This window comes from Rana temporaria, chromosome 5 (assembly GCF_905171775.1).
Source record: "Rana temporaria chromosome 5, aRanTem1.1, whole genome shotgun sequence".
Taxonomy (NCBI): domain Eukaryota; kingdom Metazoa; phylum Chordata; class Amphibia; order Anura; family Ranidae; genus Rana; species Rana temporaria.
Genome location: NC_053493.1, coordinates 390,595,349 through 390,617,061, shown reverse-complemented (window position 1 = coordinate 390,617,061; position 21,713 = coordinate 390,595,349). Strand labels below are relative to the sequence as shown.

The following is a 21,713-nucleotide window of genomic DNA, read 5'->3' as shown; positions in this document are numbered from 1 at the left end:
TTTTTTTTACTATTTGACATGATGGGAAGGAAACGACTGAGGATGAGCCACGTTTAGGCTGGCAAACAGAACTTCAGATATGAATATGTACTGTAGGTGTGACGAATGCTGGCACAAGATCAGCGACTGAGGCCCCGTACACACGACCAAGTTTATCGGCAGAATTCAGCCAGAAACTCGATGGGAGCCGTATTCTGCAGAGAAACCCGGCTGTGTGTACACTTTTGGCCGAGGAAACGGACGAGGATCTCGTCGGGCCAAATAGAGAACATGTTCTCTATTTCCTCGTTAGTCAACGAGGAAACTTGGCTCGCTGAGATCCTCGGCGGCTTCACAAGGAACTCGACGAGCAAAACGATGTGTTTGGGGCCTCACTCTACGATTGATGGCAAGGGAAATGGGCATTAGAAATGATACAGTGCGCACCATCGTCCGCAGAGATTTAGGTAAGTGAAAGACCTGTTCCCGGTTTCTGCCGCACAAACTGACAGACGAACAGAAAGCAAAAAGGATGGACATCTCTGAAGATTTCATTACCATGTGTGACCAGGATCCATCCTTTCTGCGAATCATCGTCATAGTGGATGAGACTTGGTGCTGCCATTTTGATCCTGAATCCAAGCGGTAGTCAATGGAATGACGTTCACCGTCTTCCCCGCAACTCAAAAAGGCCTATGCAGCACTGTTGGGCACTGAACTGATAGGTGGCACCAATATGCAGCAGTGATGGGCACTAAACTGATGGGCACTGAAATGATAGGTAGCACTGCTAGGCAGCATTGATGGGCACTGATAATGGGCACTGATATGCGGAACTGATGGGCACTGATAGGCGGCACCTATTGGCACTGATGGGGCTGCACTGATAATCACTGATTATTTGTGTACGTGTCCGCTGTGATGTTGTGACAGCACGTGAGGAAAGTACTGCAGATAACAAGGGCAGTTCGATCCGGAATCCAAGCAGTAATCAATGGAATGGCGTTCACCATCTTCCCCACAACCCAAAAACAGTTGCCTGCAAGAGCATCGTGAAAACGCACGTTTGGCAGACGTGGCTGCAATCCAAGAATGTGTGACAGCGGTTCTGCCATCGATTCCTAAAGAGGCCTTTGGTGACAGTTTCCAGAAGCTTTATGAACGTTGCCAAAAGTGTGTTGTGAAGGATGGCGATTATTCTGAAGGCCAGCAAAGGTAATTTGTTTGTATCTTCTGTTTTTTTTGTTTTCTGTTACCATTCACCAAACTTTATAAACACAGTGGGGTAGATTCAGGAAAGAATTACGCCGGCGTATCCATAGATACGCCGCGTAATTCCAAAGCTGCGCCGGCGTATCTACTTTCTGTATTCAGAAAGCTAGATACGCCGACATTAGCCTAAGATACGACTGGCATAAGTCTCTTACGCCGTCGTATCTTAGGGTGCATTCTTACGCTGGCTGCTAGGGGCGCTTCCGTTGTTGTCGGCGTAGATTATGCAAATTAACTAGATACGCCGATTCACAAACGTACGTACGCCCGGCGCAATTTATTTACGTCGTTTACGTTAGGCTTTTTCGGAGTAAGGTTGTTCCTGCTATTAGGAGGCGCGCGCAATGTTAAGTATGGACGTCGTTCCTGTGTCGAAATTTGAATTTTTTATGTCGTTTGCATATAGGGCTGGACGTAATTTACGTTCACGTCGAAACCAATACGTCGTTGCGCCGTACTTGGAAGCAATGCACACTGGGATATGTACACAAAATGTCAATCACGTCGGGTCATCCATTATTTACATAAAACGCGCCCCCCCCCTTCCACATTTGAATTACGCGTGCTTACGCCGGCCCCATTTACGCTACGCCGCCACAACTTACGGAGCAAGTGCTTCGTGAATACAGCACTTGCTCCTGTAAGTCACGGCGGCGTAGCGTAAATACGATACGCTGCGTCGCCGTATCAGTGCGCGCCCCTACCTGAATCTACCCCATTGTAAATACGATCACCTTCCTCACCCAATTACAATGGGCTCTCCAAATATAATGTATATAATACAGGGATAGAGGACGTGAAAGTACAGGAGAATTCAGGTACAAATTGTTGAAATAGTTTCCATTTGCTTTTTTTACACGTGTTACATTCTATGAGGCTGAATTTACCTCAGGCTAAAAGACAAAGCTTGGCCCATATCTCCAATCCAAACATGCACTGTTCCAGAGTTCAGGCATGTACCAAACGTTAGATATGAGATGGCTTTTAATGGCTCTGTACACACCGAGACATTCTTGTACTTCTGTTTTATTTTATTATGTTTTGTGAAGTGAGCCACAAATGAACTGATGACGGTAATAATGAAAGGCAGACCTCCAGAACTGGAGCCCCTCTAATAAATTGAGTGCAGGTTCCTGAATGCATATTAATCAAATGCTTCACATTCCACGTGTCATTAGCCGCAATCGTTGCTGCCCTTGGGCCTACTGACAAGATAATTTCCGGACTTGTTGGGGGCTTACTGTGCGGTCAGATGGTGACACATCCTCAAACTAATAGTGGCCACACCTGCAGATACATTATTAGGCAACAAGACAATTGCCCCTAAAGGTAACCTGACATGGTGGAAGAATCCGAGCAGTGTATGGCCCTTTTGTAGGAGGTGCGTAATGGAAAATTGTCCAATCAGACGCAGGCACGGTTGAAAGATGGTTTTCAGAATAGAGTTGTCAGGTTGGGGGATTCTATACACATTTCTTTATCCCCCTGCCTTGTATGCCGCACTTCTTGCGACATTAACATATTTTTATTAGTGCCCATTCCCATATATTTGTAACTCATATATCCACTACTGCTTTATGTATTATTGTATTATTATCACCCATTGCGTATACACTGCACTTCATCTTTATACCATCCTCTTACATGTCCCTGCCCGTCCCCGCCTGACACCTCCCATCACATCCCATCGAGTTTCACTCACGGCCCCACCCCCTCTTCCTCCGTTCGTTTAACTTCCAGCCACTCTCCTCTTGCCCGCCCCCGTCCCACACGCCCATCACCGTGTCCATCACATCATTTCTCTTTTCCATACTGACACTCCTGAATTCACGCCCACCAGTAATCTCTACACTATACGCCGTGTTCCGTCCCGCCCCCTCCGCGCATTGCTCCGCCCCCTCCACACCAATAAATACTAGCCCCGTCCCCCTCCTCTGTTATGCTTGAGAAAGGAGTGTAAGCAGTCAATCAATCAACTGCTTTGAGACTCTGAAACGCGTCGCATACTAGTGACGTCATCCGCCCTCGCCAGCCCTTCACGTGCGCTCCAGACCTCGGGTTGAGAACCCTCTACATCCCTATGGATGCCCTCCTTCTGATGAAGCAGTGACCTCCCCGCACAGCGCTCCTCCTGACTGGAAAAGGAACTCCTCTCCTCGGATGACAGCTCACCCCATTTAAAGAAACCATTACATGCCTGCTCCATACTGCTCAAATGTGAGTGTAATAACCACATGTGTATGATTTTAACTATTAAATTGCTTAAAGCTACTACACCCAGAGGCGCCTCTCTCCTTGCCTTTTTTTCTAGAAACCGGAACATGGTCTCTGTTCCCCCCTGATGGCAGCCCTGGAAGTGTTTTACCCATTTTATCTCAAACACAGACTTTTGATCAGTTTATGCTAAACTGTCATCCCCTGACTTTTGCCCGCTCTTTTAAATATTTGATATTTATGCTGTATCTGACACTAGAAGTTTTTGTGTAATTATGCGCATTATTTACTTGTCTCTGGGGGATTCACCCATTCATGCTCTTACAGCGGAGTTCCACCCAAAATTGGAACTTCCGCTTATCCCACTCCTCACCCCCTTACATGCCACATTTGGCATGTAATTTTTTTGGGGGGGGAGTGGGGGCTTCAGGAGGAGTGGGACTTCCTGTCCCACTTCCTCCTTCCACCGAGAGGCTGGTTAGGCGATTAAGCTTAATCGCCTACAGCAACCCCTCCCTGTAGGCGATCGCCTAGGACACGTCACAGGTCCTAGGCGATCTCCTGTCCAATCAGACGACACAGCGCCAGGCCGCGCCGCGCGCACATGCGCAGTGCCGCTCGCGCACACATGCGCAGTGCTGCTCGCGCATGCGCAGTGGGTGCCCGGCCGTGAAGCCGAAAGCTGTCACGGACGGGTGCCCACAGTTGAAATGAAGACGCCGGCCGGGGAGGGAGAGGAGCGGAGCCCCGGCCGGAGCAGAGCCCCGGCCGGCGCGTCGCTGGAACGCTGGAGCAGGTAAGTGTATGTTTATTAAAAGCCAGCAGCTACACTTTTTGTAGCTGCTGACTTTTAATAAACATAAAAATTGGCTGGAACACCCCTTTAAGCCCTGTACACACGATCGGATATCTGATGGAATCTAATTTTCGTCGGATATCCGATGAAACTGACTTTCATCAGTCTTGCCTACACACCATCGGTCAAAAATCCGACCGTGTCCAAACGCGGTGACGTAAAAGACTACGACGTGCTGAGAAAAATTAAGTTCAATGCTTCCGAGCATGCGTCGACTTGATTCTGAGCATGCGTGGATCTTTGATTGATGGACTTCCACACAGACGATTGTTTTTTTCTATCGGTTTTTTATCCATAGGAAAAATTTAAAACATGTTCTATTTTTTTTTCACCGATGGAAAACAAACCGATGGGGCCCACAAACAATCGGTTTGACTGATGAAAACAGTCCATCGGTCTGTTTTTATTGGACAAACCGTTCGTGTGTACACGGCTTTAGTGTGGCTGGAGGAATCTGAAGGCTGAAGGAAAGAAACCTAAAAAACCTATGGCCACTTGGCCAGATTTAGGCCGCGTACACACGATCGGTTAAACCGGTGAGAACGGTCTGATGGACCGTGTGTGGGCACCATCGGTTATTTATCCATCGGTTAAAAAAAAGCCAATTTGTTTTCATCGGACATGTCCGCTGCCGGATTTTGGTCTGATGGTTGTACACACCATCAAACCAAAATCCCTGCGTACAGTATACGCTGTGACGTGGCCGCGTGCGCGACCGTGGAAGGTCAATGCTTCCACGCATGCGTCGAATCACTTTGACGCATGCGAGGGCTTTCGGCCGAGCGGACATGTCCGGTGAGTCGTACAGACGACCGAACATGTCCGACGGACAGGCTTCCAGCGGACATATCTCTTAGCATGCTAAGAAACATCTGTCCGCTGGAAACCTGTCCGATCCGCCGGAAAATTGTCCGGTCGGACGTAAAGACGACCGAACATGTCCGCTGAAACTGGTCTGCGGACCAGTTTCAGCAGACATGTTCTGTTGTGTGTACGAGGCCTTAAACTTCAGCACGTCGTTGTGTTTTACGTCACCGCGTTCCGACATGATTGTTTTTTAACCGATGGTGTGTAGGCATGACTGACCATCAGTCAGCTTCATTGGTTAACCAATGACCAATGAAAACGGTCCATCAGACCGTTCTCATCGGATGGACCGATCGTGTGTACAGGGCTTTAGACTCTTTCTTAAGTATTCTGAGAGCCACAGACCTGGAGAAAGTATACAACCTCATGCTTAACCACTTACCTATTGCTCGTTTTGACCCCTTTCCTGCCCAGGCCAATTTTCTGCTTTCAGCGACTGTTGCACTTTGAATGACAATTGCGCAGTCATGCAGCACTGTACTCATATGAAATATTTATCTTATTTTTTTTTTTTAGATAGATAGATAGAGAGAGAGAGCTTTTTTGGGGGGCATTTGATCACCACTGGGTTTTTTATTTTATGCTAAAAAAAATGAAAAAAAGACTGAAAATTTTGAAAAAATAAACTTTTTTTGCATTTTTTGTTATAAAATGTTGCAAATTAGTAATTTTTCTCCTTCACTGATGTGCGCTGATGAGGCTGTACTGATGGACACTGAAAGGCTTTACTAATGGGCACTGATAAGCTTCACTGATGGGTACTGTTAGGCTGCACTGATGAGGCAGCACTGATCAGGAGGCACTGATAAGGCGTCACTGATGAGACTGCACTGATATGCAGCACTGATTGGCACTGATGGGCACTGAACTGATAGGTGGCACTGATAGGCAGCACTGATGGGCACTGATATGCGGAACTGATAGGCAGCACTAATGGGCACTGATAGGTGTCACTTATTGGCCCTGTAAGTGGCACTTAGTGGCACTGATGGGGCTGCACTGATAATTAGTGCCCTGATTATCTGTGTACATGTCCACTGTGACAGCGTGTGAGGAAAGTACTGCAGATAACCAGCAGGTCTGGTTACATTGTGATCTGCTGTTATTGGACACAGCTGATCACATGGTAAAGGGCCACTGTGATTGGCCCTTTACCCCGATCTGTGATCATCTGTGTCCAAAGGCGTGCCCCAGGGGCCACGAGGGGGGAACAACAGAGCCGCTCTGAACCCATCTTTCAACTATAGTGAGGTAAGTTAAAACATGCCATTTGTACAGGCATTCACCTCTATGTTAGCCTATGTGGCCATGCACACATAGGCGTTTACTGGATTATTTGAAGAGGAGCATTTACAGGAAGGAAAAACCCCACTAAAGGCGCATTCAGGAGAGGAGCTTTTCAGCAGAAGAGTCTAAATGCACACAAACGTGCTTGTATGCACATAAATGTATTCCAGTGACCAGAATCATTTGATTTTCTGTCCAGTGGAACGCATTTACCATATGTGAATAAACGCGCATACATATGCGGCGGGTGTACGTAAAGCGCCTCGCAAGTACGGACACATTGGCCTCTATGTTAAATCTTGGTCAGCTTGGCATGGCACTGTTCTCGGTTTTTACCATTGGCGTCTATGTTAAATCTTGGTCAGCTTGGCATGGCACTGGTCTCGGTTTTTATCATTGGTGTCTATGTTAAATCTCGGTCAGCTTGGCATGGCACTGTTCTCGGTTTTTACCACTGGCCTTTATGTTAAATCTTGGTCAGCTTGGCATGGCACTGTTCTCGGTTTTTACCATTGGCGTCTATGTTAAATTTTGGTCAGCTTGACATGGCACTGCTCCCGCACCATAAGTGACAGGGACACCAAACTTGGGAAGCATTGAGAGGGGACCCAGAACTACAACATATTTTGGGGCTGGCCATCTTGCCTAAGTAATATACCATGTCAAAGGCCTTGGTCCCCCTAATGTGCTCCCTAAGTTTGGTGTCCCTGTCACTTATGGTTCGGGAGCAGTGCCATGTCAAGCTGATTAAGATTTCCCATAGAGCTAATGTATTTACATGCATTTAGAAGTGAAAAAAGTTTTGCTTCACTTTTAAGTACATTTTTGTTTTACATGCATGCTCTGGTCCCATTGTGTACTTAAAAGTGGGGTATAGCTGTACCTGCCTGCAGCTTGTATGTTCTTCCTGTGCCTGCGTGGGTTTCCTCCGGGAACTCAGGTTTCCTCCCACACTCCAAGGACATGCTGGTGGGTTAGTTGGCTCCTGTCTAAATTGGCCCTAGTATGTGTATGTATGAATGTGAGTTGGGGACCTTAGATTGTAAGCTCCTTGAGGGCAGGGACTGATGTGAATGTACAATGTATGCATACATTCAGGGGCGGCAGGGCACAGAGGGGCGGCAGCGGCATGGAGTCCCCCGACGGCCGGAAACATACAGTTAAGGGCGGTAAGTTGCTTTCTAGCAGGGCTAAATGTAGTGTGTGGGGAATCCGCTCGCTCGTTAACAAGTGATTGTGGCGATGTCGCGAGAAATCACTTGTAAAATGTGTGCTGCCGTCCGTCCTCCCCTTCCCCCCCACACATATCTCTCTCTGCTGGCTCTGTCTTCGGGACTCCGTTCTCCCCCTAACTGCCGAGTCCGTCTCCTGTCCCTCCCCCGATGTACACAGTGAGAGGGGTGAGCTGTGCTCTTCCCATCTCAACTGTGACAGGAGTTCTAGCACAGTGCTAGGACTCCTGTTTTGGAGATGACAGGGTCAATAAAGAGAACCTGTCACCTCCAATTGCTATCACACAGGGAATTATTTTCTCCTGTGTGATAGCAATAAAGTTAGGTGGGAAAAAAAATAAGAAATAATAATTCAATTAATAAAATAAAAAAGTAATTAAAAAGTAAAGAATAAGAAAAAGAATATATATATATATATATATATATATATATATATATATATATATATATATATATATAAAAAAGTATACAAAAAAAAGTAAACGACAAGCTACAAATAAAAAAAATAAATAAAAAGTAATAAAAAGTAAAAAAAAAAAAAAAGAAACAAAAAATATTTGAACTAACCGTCCCACCCCTGCCATCCGGTTACCATTCCCTGTTGATTTGGGGGGGGGGGGGGTACATTGCGGAACCTGGCCTTGGGGCTGCAGGGAAAGCAAATCCAGCCCTGCATACACCGACAGCACTATATAATTACCTATAATAATTGTGATGTCGTTGGTGCCTCATCATTAGTTCATTGCTATCACATGGAACGAGGGAAGCAATTTTTGGTTTTCTTTCTGTGGTCCCCCACCGCTCATCTTATGGAGCAAGGTAAAGGTTAGGGAGGGACACTCCTTCATTACCCTATGGGGTAAGGACAAGGGTCACTTTATACAGGTAGTGCAGAATTATTAGGTAAGTTGTATTTTTGAGGATTCATTTTATTATTGAACAACAACCATGTTCTCAATGAACCCAAAAAACTCATTAATATCAAAGCTGAATATTATTTTAAGTAGTTTTTTTTTTGTTTTTAGTTTTAGCTATTTTAGGGTGATATCTGTGTGTGCAGGTGACTATTACTGTGCAGAATTATTAGGCAACTTAACCAAAAAAAAATATATACCCATTTCAATTAATTATTTTTACCAGTGAAACCAATATAACATCTCAACATTCACAAATATACATTTCTGACATTCAAAAAGAAAACAAAAACAAATAAGTGACCAATATAGCCACCTTTCTTTGCAAGGACACTCAAAAGCCTGCCATCCATGGATTCTGTCAGTGTTTTGATCTGTTCACCATCAACATTGCGTGCAGCAGCAACCACAGCCTCCCAGACACTGTTCAGAGAGGTGTACTGTTTTCCCTCCTTGTAAATCTCACATTTGATGATGGACCACAGGTTCTCAATGGGGTTCAGATCAGGTGAACAAGGAGGCCATGTCATTAGTTTTTCTTCTTTTATACCCTTTCTTGCCAGCCACGCTGTGGAGTACTTGGACGCGTGTGATGGAGCATTGTCCTGCATGAAAATCATGTTTTTCTTGAAGGATGCAGACTTCTTCCTGTACCACTGCTTGAAGAAGGTGTCTTCCAGAAACTGGCAGTAGGACTGGGAGTTGAGCTTGACTCCATCCTCAACCCGAAAAGGCCCCACAAGCTCATCTTTGATGATACCAGCCCAAACCAGTACTCCGCCTCCACCTTGCTGGCGTCTGAGTAGGACTGGAGCTCTCTGCTCTTTACCAATCCAGCCACGGGCCCATCCATCTGGCCCATCAAGACTCACTCTCATTTCATCAGTCCATAAAACCTTAGAAAAATCATTCTTGAGATATTTCTAGGCCCAGTCTTGACGTTTCAGCTTGTGCGTCTTGTTCAGTGGTCGTCGTCTTTCAGCCTTTCTTACCTTGGCCATGTCTCTGAGTATTGCACACCTTGTGCTTTTGGGCACTCCAGTGATGTTGCAGCTCTGAAATATGGCCAATCTGGTGGCAAGTAGCATCTTGGCAGCTGCACGCTTGACTTTTCTCAGTTCATGGGCAGTTATTTTGCGCCTTGGTTTTTCTAAAAGGTTCTTGCGACCCTGTTGACTATTTTGAATGAAACGCTTGATTGTTCGATGATCACGCTTCAGAAGCTTTGCAATTTTAAGAGTGCTGCATCCCTCTGCAAGATATCCTGTCAAGTCCTTCTTTTGACCCATTTTGCCAAAGGAAAGGAAGTTGCCTAATAATTATGCACACCTGATATAGGGTGTTGATGTCATTAGACCACACACACCTTCTCATTACAGAGATGCACATCACCTAATATGCTTAATTGGTAGTAGGCTTTCGAGCCTATACAGCTTGGAGTAAGGCAACATGCATAAAGAGGATGATGTGGTCAAAATACTCATTTGCCTAATAATTCTGCACTCCCTGTAAATGTAATGAAGTCGGTCTACATAACAGCCAGGATAAAAACATTTTCAGGAGGTCAACAATGGCAGCCAACACTTTCCTTCTATGGTAAATGTACTCTAATATCTCTTGCTTGGATAGGTATGTTTTCCTTTATGTGTGTCAATTAGCTCAGGTTTACTTCTACATTTCATAGCTCTAGTGATAAGAATATGTAAATGAATAAAAAATAAATAAACCAAGTGAATATGTGTCTGTCACTGGTTATGCAATCCACACGCGGTATACTCACTCCTAAGCCTGATATGAAGCTTTAACACGTGGCAGGAAGGTGTTTTGGCTTGCTACTGTTTGCCTGAGGTATCAGGATCATGTGCGTGTTTCTGCATTTCACTGCAGCTTTTGCCAAATTAATTTTGTACTCTTCATAGCTGTGAGCTAAACTTCTGATCTTATAACTCAGCTATTTCACATGCTGGCATAACTGCAATGTAACGAGAACGGAACTCCGGGATAATCAAATAGGCCGGGATTCAGAAAGGACTTACGACAACGTATCTCCAGATACGCCGTCGTAAGTCCAAATGTGCGCCGTCGTATCTATGCGCTTATTCTGGAAATCAGATACGCCTGAATTTTGGCAAGTTACGCCGTCGTATCTTGGGTGCATATTTGGCCGCTAGGGGCGCTTCCGTAGATTTACGCGTTGAATATGCAAATGAGCTAGATACGGCGATTCACGAACGTACTTGCGCCCGGCGCATTTAGCTACGCCGTTTAGGTAAGGCGTACGTCCGGCGTAACTTTACCCCTCATAAAGCAGGGGTAAGTCATGTTAAGGTATGGACGTCGGAACAGCCGTCGTATTTTACGTCGTTTACGTAAGTCGTACGTGAATGGGGCTGGGCGTAGGTTACGTTCACGTCGTATGAATGGAGCCGGCGTATCTTAGGGAGTGAATTCGACGTGATTCTGAGCATGCGCGCGCATGCGCCGTTCGTTCGGCCATGCGTTTACATGGGGTCACGCTTCATTATAATACTACACGCCCACTGCCTTGCTACTTTGAATTAGGCGGGCTTACGCCGGCCATTTTACGTTACGCCGGCGCAAGAAAGGGAGCAAGTGCTTTCTGAATACAGTACGAGCCTCTCTATGTTACGTCGGCTTAGCACATATCAGATGCGCTACGCCGCTCTAAAGATACGCCGATCTCCCTGAATCCCGGCCATAGTGTCTAAACACAAGAGCCATGTGTATTCTTAAATTGTGGTGCGCCATGTGTATTCCTTCCAGATCAGTGCAGCAGTGTGAGACCTGTGTGATAAAGACCGGTCACTGCTGCTCTCTCTCCCTGTGCAGGGTGACTGGTCTTGTCTCCGCCCCCTCCTGTAGTTTTCTGCAGATAGCCTGTAGTGGGTGGAGCTTGCTGGGTCCCTCCCACAGCTTTGCTCTCTGCACAGACTATGTACAGCACAGTGATGATTTACAAGGTAATATCTGGGTAATACTGTATCTGGGCTTCCAAAGGTATTTGGTGCACACAAAGTAGATTTATACCCTTTGTGGCTATTGAGGAATATATTTACATGAAGGTTTTTGGATCCTGAGTTTAACTTTAACCGCTTCAGCCCCGGACCATTTTGGTGGTTAAAGACCGGGCTCCCAAACCAAATTTACGTCCTCTTTTCCCGACAAATAGAGCTTTCTTTTGGTGGTATTTGATCACCTCTGCGTTTTTTTTTATTCTTTGCGTATAAACAAAAAAATAATTTTGAAAAAAAATCTATTGGGTAGATTCAGGTAGGGGCGCCTAAACTTAAGGACAGCGTAGCCTAGCGTGTTTACACTACGCCGCCTTAAGTAAGAGAGGAAAGTACATGATTCAGAAAGCACTTACCTCCTTACTTAGGGCGGCGTAGTGTAAACACGGCGGGCGTAAGGGCGCCTAATTCAAATTGCTTGGAGGGGGGCGTGTTGTATGGAAACCTCACGTTTTTTGACGTTTTTTTATACTGCGCATTTGCCGGGCGCCTACATTTCCCAGGGCGCATTGCGGCTAAGTACGCCATACGGGCCTATTGATTTTGACACGGACGTAAACGACGTAACTCCCGATTCGCGGACGACTTACGCAAACAACGTAAACATTTCGAACCTCGCGGCGGGAACGGCGGCCATACTTTAACATTGTTATTCCACCTCATAGGTGGAATAACTTTAGGCCGCCTAAGGCCTTACGGAAACAACGTACTTCGACTGCGGCGGCCTGTCGTACGTTCGGGAATCGGCGTACACGCTCATTTACATAATCTACGCCGGCCGCAATGGAAGCACCATCTAGCGGCCAGCTGAAAAATTGAAAGCTAAGATAGAACGGCGCAAGCCGTCCTATCTTAGCTTTGTTTAAGCGTATCTCTGTATGAGCATACGCTTAAACAAACGCTGGCGTAGATTCAGAGTTAGGCCGGCTTATCTACTGATAAGCCGGCCTAACTCTTTCTGAATCTACCTATATATTTTTTACTTTTTGCTATAATAAAAATCCCCCAAAAATATATAAAAATATTTAGGCCAATACGTATTCTTCTACATATTTTTGGTTAAAAAAATCGCAATAAGCGTTTATTGATTTGTTTGCGCAAAAGTTATAGCTTCTACAAAATAAGGGACTGTTTTATGGCATTTTTATTAATAATTTGTTTTTACTAGTTATGGCGGCGATCAGCATTTTTTATCGTGACTGCGACATTATGGCGGACACATCGGACACTTTTGACACCATTTTGGGACCATTGTCATTTTTACAGCGATCAGTGCTATAAAAATGCACTGATTACTGTAAAAATGACACTGGCAGTGAAGGGGGTTAACCACTAGGTGGCGCTGCAGGGGTTAGGTGTTCCCTAGGAAGTGATTCTAACTGTTAGGGGGTGTGACACGTCACTGATGACCGTTCCGATCATGGGGAACGGTCATCAACGGTCAAATCGTCCGGGTTTACTTCCTCTTTAACCACTTCCATACCGCACATAGTCATATGACGTCCACAGAGGGGATCTCCCATCCCAGGTGGACGTCATATGACGTCCTGGACTTTGTGCAGAGATATCTGAATGATGCCTGCAGCTAGAGTCATCATTCAGATATCATTGTTTGCCAGCGGCGATCCTGCACACCATAAGAACGATCATAGCGGTGGTTCTGCCGCTTGATCGTTCTTATAAGCGGCGGGAGGGGACTTCCCCCTTTCCCGCCGCCATCTCCCGTGCCATCGGGGGCCCAGAGAAAGAATTGCCCAGCGCCGGATAGGAAGCATAGAGATGACTGGTGACCAGATGGTCACCAGTCATCTCTATGACCGCCGTAGGCCCGGGAGCGATGTGATGGGTACCCGGAAGTAAACAAAGCCGCAATTGCGAGATCGGTGATTTTTTTTTCACAATCTCATGCTTTCCAGCCTGGAGGAGAGATGTGGGGGCTTATTGACCACGCATCTCTCCATTAAGAGGACCTGTCACACACATTCCTATTACAAGGGATGTTTACATTCCTTGTAATAGGAATAAAATGCCTCGTTTCCACTGAGCGGAACGGTTCGGTACAGTCCTGCTTCAGATGTGGGGCCATAGAGAATGGAACGGTTCCATTAGGGCGGACCTACAAATACATCTCACTGATTGGTGGACGTGCTAGGCTTTTTTTCTAAACCTTGCATGGTCCCGGATGGTCCGATTTGCAGTGGAAATGCTCTGCAGAATAGACCGGACCATTCTAAACCGTTCCATTCTAAGCGACCCGAACCGATCCGCTCAGTGGAAACGAGGCATAAGTGATTAAAAAAAAGTGTAATTTTTTTTATAAATAAGTAAAATAAAAACATAAATAATAAAAAAAAATGAAAACGACCCTGTCCCCGGTAGCTCACGCTCAGAAGCGAACGCACACGTAAGTCCCGCCCACGTATGTAAACGCCGTTCAAACCACATATGTAAGGTATCGCCGTGTGCGGTAGAGCGTGTGCAACAATTCTAGCACTAGACCTCTTCTGTAACTCTAAACTGGTAACCTGTTGGAGATTTTTAAGTAACAAAGTTTGGCGCCATTCCATGAGTGTGGGCAATTTTAAAGTGTGACATGTTAGGTATCCATTTACTCTGCGTAACATCGTCTTTTATATTTTACAAAAAAAATGGGCTAACTTTACTGTTTTTTTTTTTTTTAATTCATGAAACCATTTTTTTTCCCAAAAAAAAAGGCATTTGAAAAATTATTGCGCAAATACCGTGCAAGATAAAATGTTGAAACGACCACCATTTTTTTCCCTAGGGTGTCTGCTAAAAAAACATATATAGGGCCATATTCTGAGAGAAGTTACGATGGAGTATCTCAGGATACTCCATCGTATCTCTCTTTTTTGGCCCGTGTATCTATGCGACTGATTCTTAGAATCATTTTCGCATAGATACACTTAAGATCCGCCATGTGTAAGTCACTTACACTGTCGGATCTAAAATGTAATTACGCCGCCCGCCGCTAGATGGCATTTACGTGAAGGTCTCATTTGTTTATGCAAATGAGCCTGCTACTCCGATTACCGAACGATTTCGCGTCGCGTACCCGTCGCTAACGTCGTTTGCGTAAGCGGAAACTTACTCCTGCTATATGAGGAGTAAGTTTCCGCATGTCCCACGTAGGCCATGTTACGGATAGCGTCGGGTCCGCGTCGTGTTTTTCCGTCGGCTACGTCGTTTCCCTAAGTCGTTCTTGAATACGACTTTACGTCAATGACGCACACGTCGGCGTCATTGACGTTTTCCGCCGAGAACTGGAGCATGCGCACTGGGCTTTTTTAAGCCCGGCGCATGCGCAGTTACTTAGAATCGGGGGCGCGCTTAATTTGAATAGAAGCCGCCCCCTTGAAGATACGCGTGGCTACGCCGGGCCATTTACACTCGGCCGCCCCAAACTACGGAGCAAGTGTTTGGGGAATACAGCACTTGCTCCTGTAGTTTGGGGCGGCGGAGTGTAAATGCCTTACGCGCCGCCCGCGGACATTTAGAGAGAATATGGGCCATAGTGTTTGGGGGTTCTGAAGAATTTTCTAGCAAAAGAATGATGATTTGTATATGTAGGAGAGAAGTGCCAGAATAGGCCCGGTATTGAGGTGGGTATAAAAGCCCGATATTGAAGGGGGTTAAGAGACCAAAAGAGAGAAAATATGAAAACGTAATTTTTAGGCTAATAAAAGTCATTCATATTGTCGCCTTTATAACTAAATCATTTTTTTTCTAATGCAAGCAACATCATTTTTCTAATTGCAGATAAGCTGACTGAAAACCATTGGGAAAAATGAAGGGACAACACAACCTACACACCATGATCGTTCTGTCACTATTAGCGGTCACAGTTTTTTTATCCAATCTGGGGGAGAGTCAAGGTAAAAATCCTTGGGAAATAAATCAATTTTCTCTTTCAGGTTTATCTGGTGTGCAGATGGAATATATTCAAAGTAACAGATTGAGATGTGTGAAAATTTGTTGTATGAAATATTATAACTATGCAAACTATAACCCTTCATATCTTACATTCACCTTTGGCATTTTCAGTTTTAAGTTATAAGTCCTAAGTTTTTTTTACAGTCCTACGAAGAAGAAAATAGCTGTGTTGAACGTTTTTTTTCTAATTTTTAGAATGTGATCAATTATTTTTCTTTTTGTTAGTTTTTATCAATCAGGATTGTGGATAAAGGCCAACTTCACCCAAAACTGATTGCTCGGTGGTTGCTTGGCGAGGTGAATGACATGCTAATCGCTTAGAAGTGCGATAATCCACCAGGATTCCCATTCCTGCAAACCTGCTGCAGGCAATACAAAGCCAAGGGATGGTGTCACATTTTGTTGATGGCAGGCCAGATAAACTAAGATTGACGGTTGTTGAGGAATGCGAATTGTCACTCATGACATCTGATTTTGTGGCATCATGTGTCAAACAAACAATTTCGTTGCAGTGCTTATATATTTTATTTGGCGCATAGCACAATGGGTAACTGTCTTGTGCCATGGTTCTCTTGGTGCCCAACTGCAAACCTTCACTGCTCCAAATAATTTTGAACCCTTCAAACTGAACTATTATTTGACACATCTTAAATATTAGGGGCCAGATTCACAAAGAGATACGACGGTGTATCTACAGATACACCGTCGTATCTCTGACGTAAACTGGTCCTATCTATGCGCCTGATTCATAGAATCAGTTACGCATAGATAGGGCTAGATCCGACAGTGTTACAATGTGTTACACTGTCGGATCTTTTTTTCAATTTAAAAATGGCGCCGGGGGCGTTCCCGCTGATTTACGATAAATAATATGTAAATCAGCGAGATACGCAAATTCACGAACGTACGCGGACCCGTCGCAGTGTTCTTACGTTGTTTCCGTATCGGTTTTCCGTCGTATACTTACCCCTTCTTTTATCAGGCGCAGCCAATGTTAAGTATAGCCGACGTTCCCGCGTCAAATTTAAATTTTTTAACGTCGTTTGCGTAAGTCGTTCTCGAATACGGACGGACGTCGTTTACGTAAGCGTCGCAACCACTGACGTCCTAGCGACGTCAGTGGGAGCAATGCACGCCGGGAAATTCCCCGGACGGCGCCTGCGCATTTAAATCGGCGCGGGAACGCGCCTGATTTAAATAGTACACTCCCCTAGCCGCGGAATTTGAATTCCGCCGGGGGATTTAGGATCCGCCGTCGCAAGTTTGGAGGTAAGTTGTTTGTGAATTAGCCACTTGCCTCCTAAACTTGCGGGAGCGGATCTTAATTCACGTAGAACGAGCGGATCTATAGATCCGCTGCGCTACGTGAATCTGGCCCTAGGTTTCCGTTTGCCAAATGCACCAACAGCAGTTTATTTGGCCCAGCATCTTCGTAATATAGGGGAGAATAGACATTCGGTGGGAAAAAAGTAACATTTATTCTTCCAAGACAGATCCTCCGAAAAAAAATCTCACCAATGGAATTTCTGAAAGATATAGTATTGGACCCACCAGTGTCTGCAAAAAAAGGGTGGATCAGTATTGTGTGGAGTTGGCCTCTAAGTTGTATGCAATTGTATTTGCTGTCATAAAAAATGATATTGCCAATGAAGGGCTTGACCTGCCTTTTTACCCTTTTGATTTTTATGAACAGGCTTGTTGGTTGTGATTGTGATTCTGCTCTTCATTACAGTTTGTATTCCAGGCATAGTAAAAATGTGTAACCCTATGTATATGTATTTTGAGAAATTCATGTGAAACACTGGGGTTCGGTTATCACTGTATGGTGCTAGTGAGGACTGGAGTGGAAATCATTTTAAATGCAAAGTTAGAGAATTCTAAAGCCAAGCCTGATCTGCCCAAACCCTACTCAGATGTGACCAGCAACACCCACATTGGAACCAAACCACACCCATTTCCCGGACACCCTGATCTTGAAAGCGGTCTGACCAATGCTTAGGCCGCGTACACACGGTCGAACATGTCCGCTGAAACTGGTCCGCGGACCAGTTTCCGCGGACATGTCCGACCGTGTGTACGGCCTAGCGGACAGGTTTCCAGCGGACAAAAGTTTCTGGACATGTCCGATGGTTAGTACACCTAATCTGACATGTCCGCTGGTTATGACGTGTAACCAGCGTCCCGAAATCCCGCGCATGCGTCAAATTGATTCGACGCATGCGTGGAAGCATTGCACTTCCGTGTTTGAGAACGTCGGTGTCTTCTACGTCACCGCCTTCTCTGTCCGTGGGGATTTTGGTCTGATGGTGTGTACACACATCCGACCAAAAGATCCCAGGAGACATGTCCGATGAAAATGGTCCGCGGACCGTTTTCATCGGACATGTCTCCTCGTGTGTACAGGGCCTTAGAGTTTTTTTCCTATGCCACGGGCTTATTTAGGGTTCACGCACACCGACTATACTGGGTGTATTTAATGCTGAGCTTAAATCTCCTGCTCCTTACCAGCGTCTCGGTAGCTGTATGTGCTTTGTGCAGCTTGCCATTCAAGTGAAAGGCTGTACGCAGCCGTACTCTTCTAAATGCTCACGCATCTTTGCATTGATTTTTGCCCGCGCATGCACGCCTGATGGTTCTTTTAAGGCCGGGGGTTCACACCTATGCAAATTCAATGCACGTTTCCCCACATTCAATTTGCATAGCAGGAGAATGTGACTGTCTCTCTATGGAGCCGGTTCACATATCTCCGCAGTGGGACCCGGTGCGGTGTGCCTGAAAAACGTGTGCCTTTTTTGGTGCATTTCAGGTTCGATTTCAGCCCAAAATTCGGGCTGAAATTGGACCTGAATCGGTGAACCACCACACACTGGACCCCTACTATGAGCCGCATTCGGCGGCGGTGTGAACTCGGCCTTAAGGTGTAAGTTTTGTAACGGGAAATATGTTGGGCATGCATGTGCGAATGAACGCCATTTTAATGAAGCATTAGCATTTACAAGAGTACAGCTAGTGCAACCATTAACTTGAAAGTTGTACACCGCATGTGCAGCTCCTAGGGCAGGAGTAGGCAACCTCGGCCCGAGGGCTTTCACACTGGAGCGGTACGCTTGCGGAACATTAAAAAAAAATCCTGCAAGCAGCATCTTTGAAATCAATGGGCAGCCCTGCCTTAAGCACTTGCATCGGCAAGTGCACTGGCAGGGGCGCTTTGCGGGCGCTTTTAACCCTTTTTTCTAAAAGCACCCCGCTAGCTGCCAAAAAGTGCTGCTATAACGACGATAAAACGCCACTAAAAATGCCCCCAATGTGAAAGTGCCCTAAGACTGTTGTTTTAATGCATGTGGAATGTATTAAATTGAGTTAAACTAAAAATGTCATTGTGATTTACCCTTAATGCCACATCCAGTTATAACTAAGCCCCTGTGTGATTGGTTGACTGCATTATGTACGTGATGCTATTCATTTATTGGATAACTAAACATAAAATTTATATTTTGTGCAAAATGTTAATACAATGTTAAATATGCCCATTTATTTTACAGATTTCTATGTAACACTATTTTAGTTGTTGACATTTTTTTTATTTTTTTATTTGACATTATGAACATTCTTATGTCTTTATTTCTAACAGACAAAGCTGCAGATGGTTACTACAATTGAGCATTGCGCTACATACTGTAGCAGCCAGTCAGATTTTAGTGTAGCAGTCTTACAATGACAAATTAGTTCTGATTAGACATGTGCACACCAAAAATTTTCGTTTATTTATGTTTCGTTTCTGTTCGTTTATCGTGATTCGTAACGAGTCGTAATTTCGTAAGACGTTAGTTATCGTATTCGTACTCTTTAGTATTTTCGTAACACTCTTTTTTCCGTTTCCGTTTTTTTCTGTTAGTTTATTTTTCGTTGAATCGAGATTAGTATTTTCGTTATATTTTGTATTCTGCCGCGTTCGTATTTTTAAAATGATTTTATTTGTTCCTTTGTTTTTACGTTAGTTTAATTTTCGTTGTTTTGCTATTCGTATTTACATTATATTTTCCATCATGCCGCGTTCGTATTTTCGTAAGTAATATATTTTCGTTGCTTTATGATCATTCGTATTTTCGTGTCTAATTTTCTTTTGATTGTAAAAACGTACTTTTGTAGATTTTATTGCATTCGTAATTCTGTTAGAATACATTTTACGTTTATTTAACACACTACTCGTTGTAATTTTGTAATTCGTACTTTACTGTGATTGACTTGACTGTCTTAGTTAGCACACACACCCTGTCTAGAATGAAGTCTGACGTAGAAGAAAACTAAAATATGTCAGATATTACAAATACAAATCTAGAAATTAGATGCACTGCAGTCTAACACAGAAAAAGACACAAGGAGCCAGGAGGTAATGAGAAAGAAGCTCATTGGGGGAAGGAACAAACCTCTTCAGAGGAAAGGGACAGCGCTCAATTTCCAGAAATATTTCAGTACTAACGAAAGCTAATTTACATTATTTCGTATTTTCGTTGTTTTCATTTCCGTTTTCCGAAGATTCGTAATTTATTTTTCGTTAGTTTTGATTTTCGTTTTTTATTCTTTGTTCGGCATTTCGGTTGTTTTCTTTTGGGTCTTCGAATATTAGTAAGTTTGCATTTTCGTTCATTTTGTTTTTCGTAATTATTATTTTTTTTGGGTTCGGTATTTTCGTTGTTTCTATGTTTTCGTTTCTTTCATCTTTCGTATCTTCGTTGTTTTTCATATTCAATATTTTGAAAATATCGTTATTCGTTATTAATTGCGCTAAACCGTTCGTTCATTCGTATGTTAACGAATCAACTAAAATAACGAAAATTTACGGAAAACGTATTCGTAACTTAAAAAATTGCACATGCCTAGTTCTGATTGGCTGCTGAGGAACATGACATTGATCTCATAAAGTAAAATGACTTTACCTCATTGAATAAGCCTACTTGTCTTTAGAATGTCTTATGACATAATGTTTTGAATGGTGCTCGATGATCTAGTGCGGTAGTGGCGAACCTTGGCACCCCAGATCTTTTGGAACTGCGTTTCCCATGATGCTCAGCTACACTGCAGAGTGCATAAGCATCATGGGATATGTAGATCCAAAACATCTGGGGTGCCAGGGTTCCCCATCACTGTTCCAGTGCTACAAAGTGTAACAAGTCTCCTTTATCATAAGTGATAATTGTCAGCAAACAACAATTGTTTTATAGGTCCAGTTCACCAAAAATTCATATGCAGTATTCCCCATCTGTAAATAAATATCAGTTTTGCCTGAACTGACCGTTTGTAGCTTTGACCACTTTTGCTCAACATTGAGTTTAAAAATTTTTCATTTGTCATATCTAAGAAAAAAATAAAGGCCCAGATTCTCATACAATTACGTTGCTCCTGGGCAGCGTAACGTATGTGATTTACGTTACACTGCCGCAGGTTTACAGCGCTAGTGCCTGATTCTCAGAACACTTGCCTGTAAACTTGCGGCGGTGTATCGTAAAAGCGCTCGGCGCAAGCCCGCCCAATTCAAATGGGGCGGGCACCATTTAAATTAGGCGCGCTCCCGCGCCGAGCGTACTGCGCATGCTCCGTCGGGTAAATTACCCGACGTGCATTGCGCTAAATGACGTCGCCCCGACGTCATTTGCTTAGACGTTAACGTAAATGGCGTCCAGCGCCATTCACGGACGTCTTACGCAAACGACGTAATTTTTTTACATTTCGACGCGGGAACGACGGCCATACTTAACATTGGTTGCCCCTCATAATAGTAGGGGCAACTTTACGTGTCGCTTAAGCTACGGAAACGTCGTAAATTCTCAGCGTCGACCGCGCGTATGTTTGGGAATCTCGCGTAATTACCTAATTTGCATAGACGACGGGGAAAACGACGATGCGACACCTAGCGGCGGGAAAAAAAATTGCAGTTAAGATCTGACAGCGTAAGAGCCTTACGCTTGTCAGATCTAATGGGTATCTATGCGTAACTGATTCTAAGAATCAGTCGCATAGATACCTGGGGCCAGATTAGTACTTACGACGGCGCAAATGGTGTTGCGCCATCGTAACGCCATTGAGAATCTGGGCCAAAGTTCCTGTG

General features: G+C 44.6%; 1 protein-coding gene across 1 annotated transcript in view; it reads left to right on the top strand.

Annotated features, from left to right (window-relative positions):
- Nucleotides 1–21,713, top strand: part of COL14A1 (collagen type XIV alpha 1 chain) — a 292,376-nt gene that overhangs the window by 32,446 nt on the left and 238,217 nt on the right. The window contains 1 exon segment of the mRNA XM_040354914.1: nucleotides 15,434–15,549. Coding sequence (XP_040210848.1) covers nucleotides 15,462–15,549 — 88 coding nt within the window. The 5' untranslated portion in view covers nucleotides 15,434–15,461.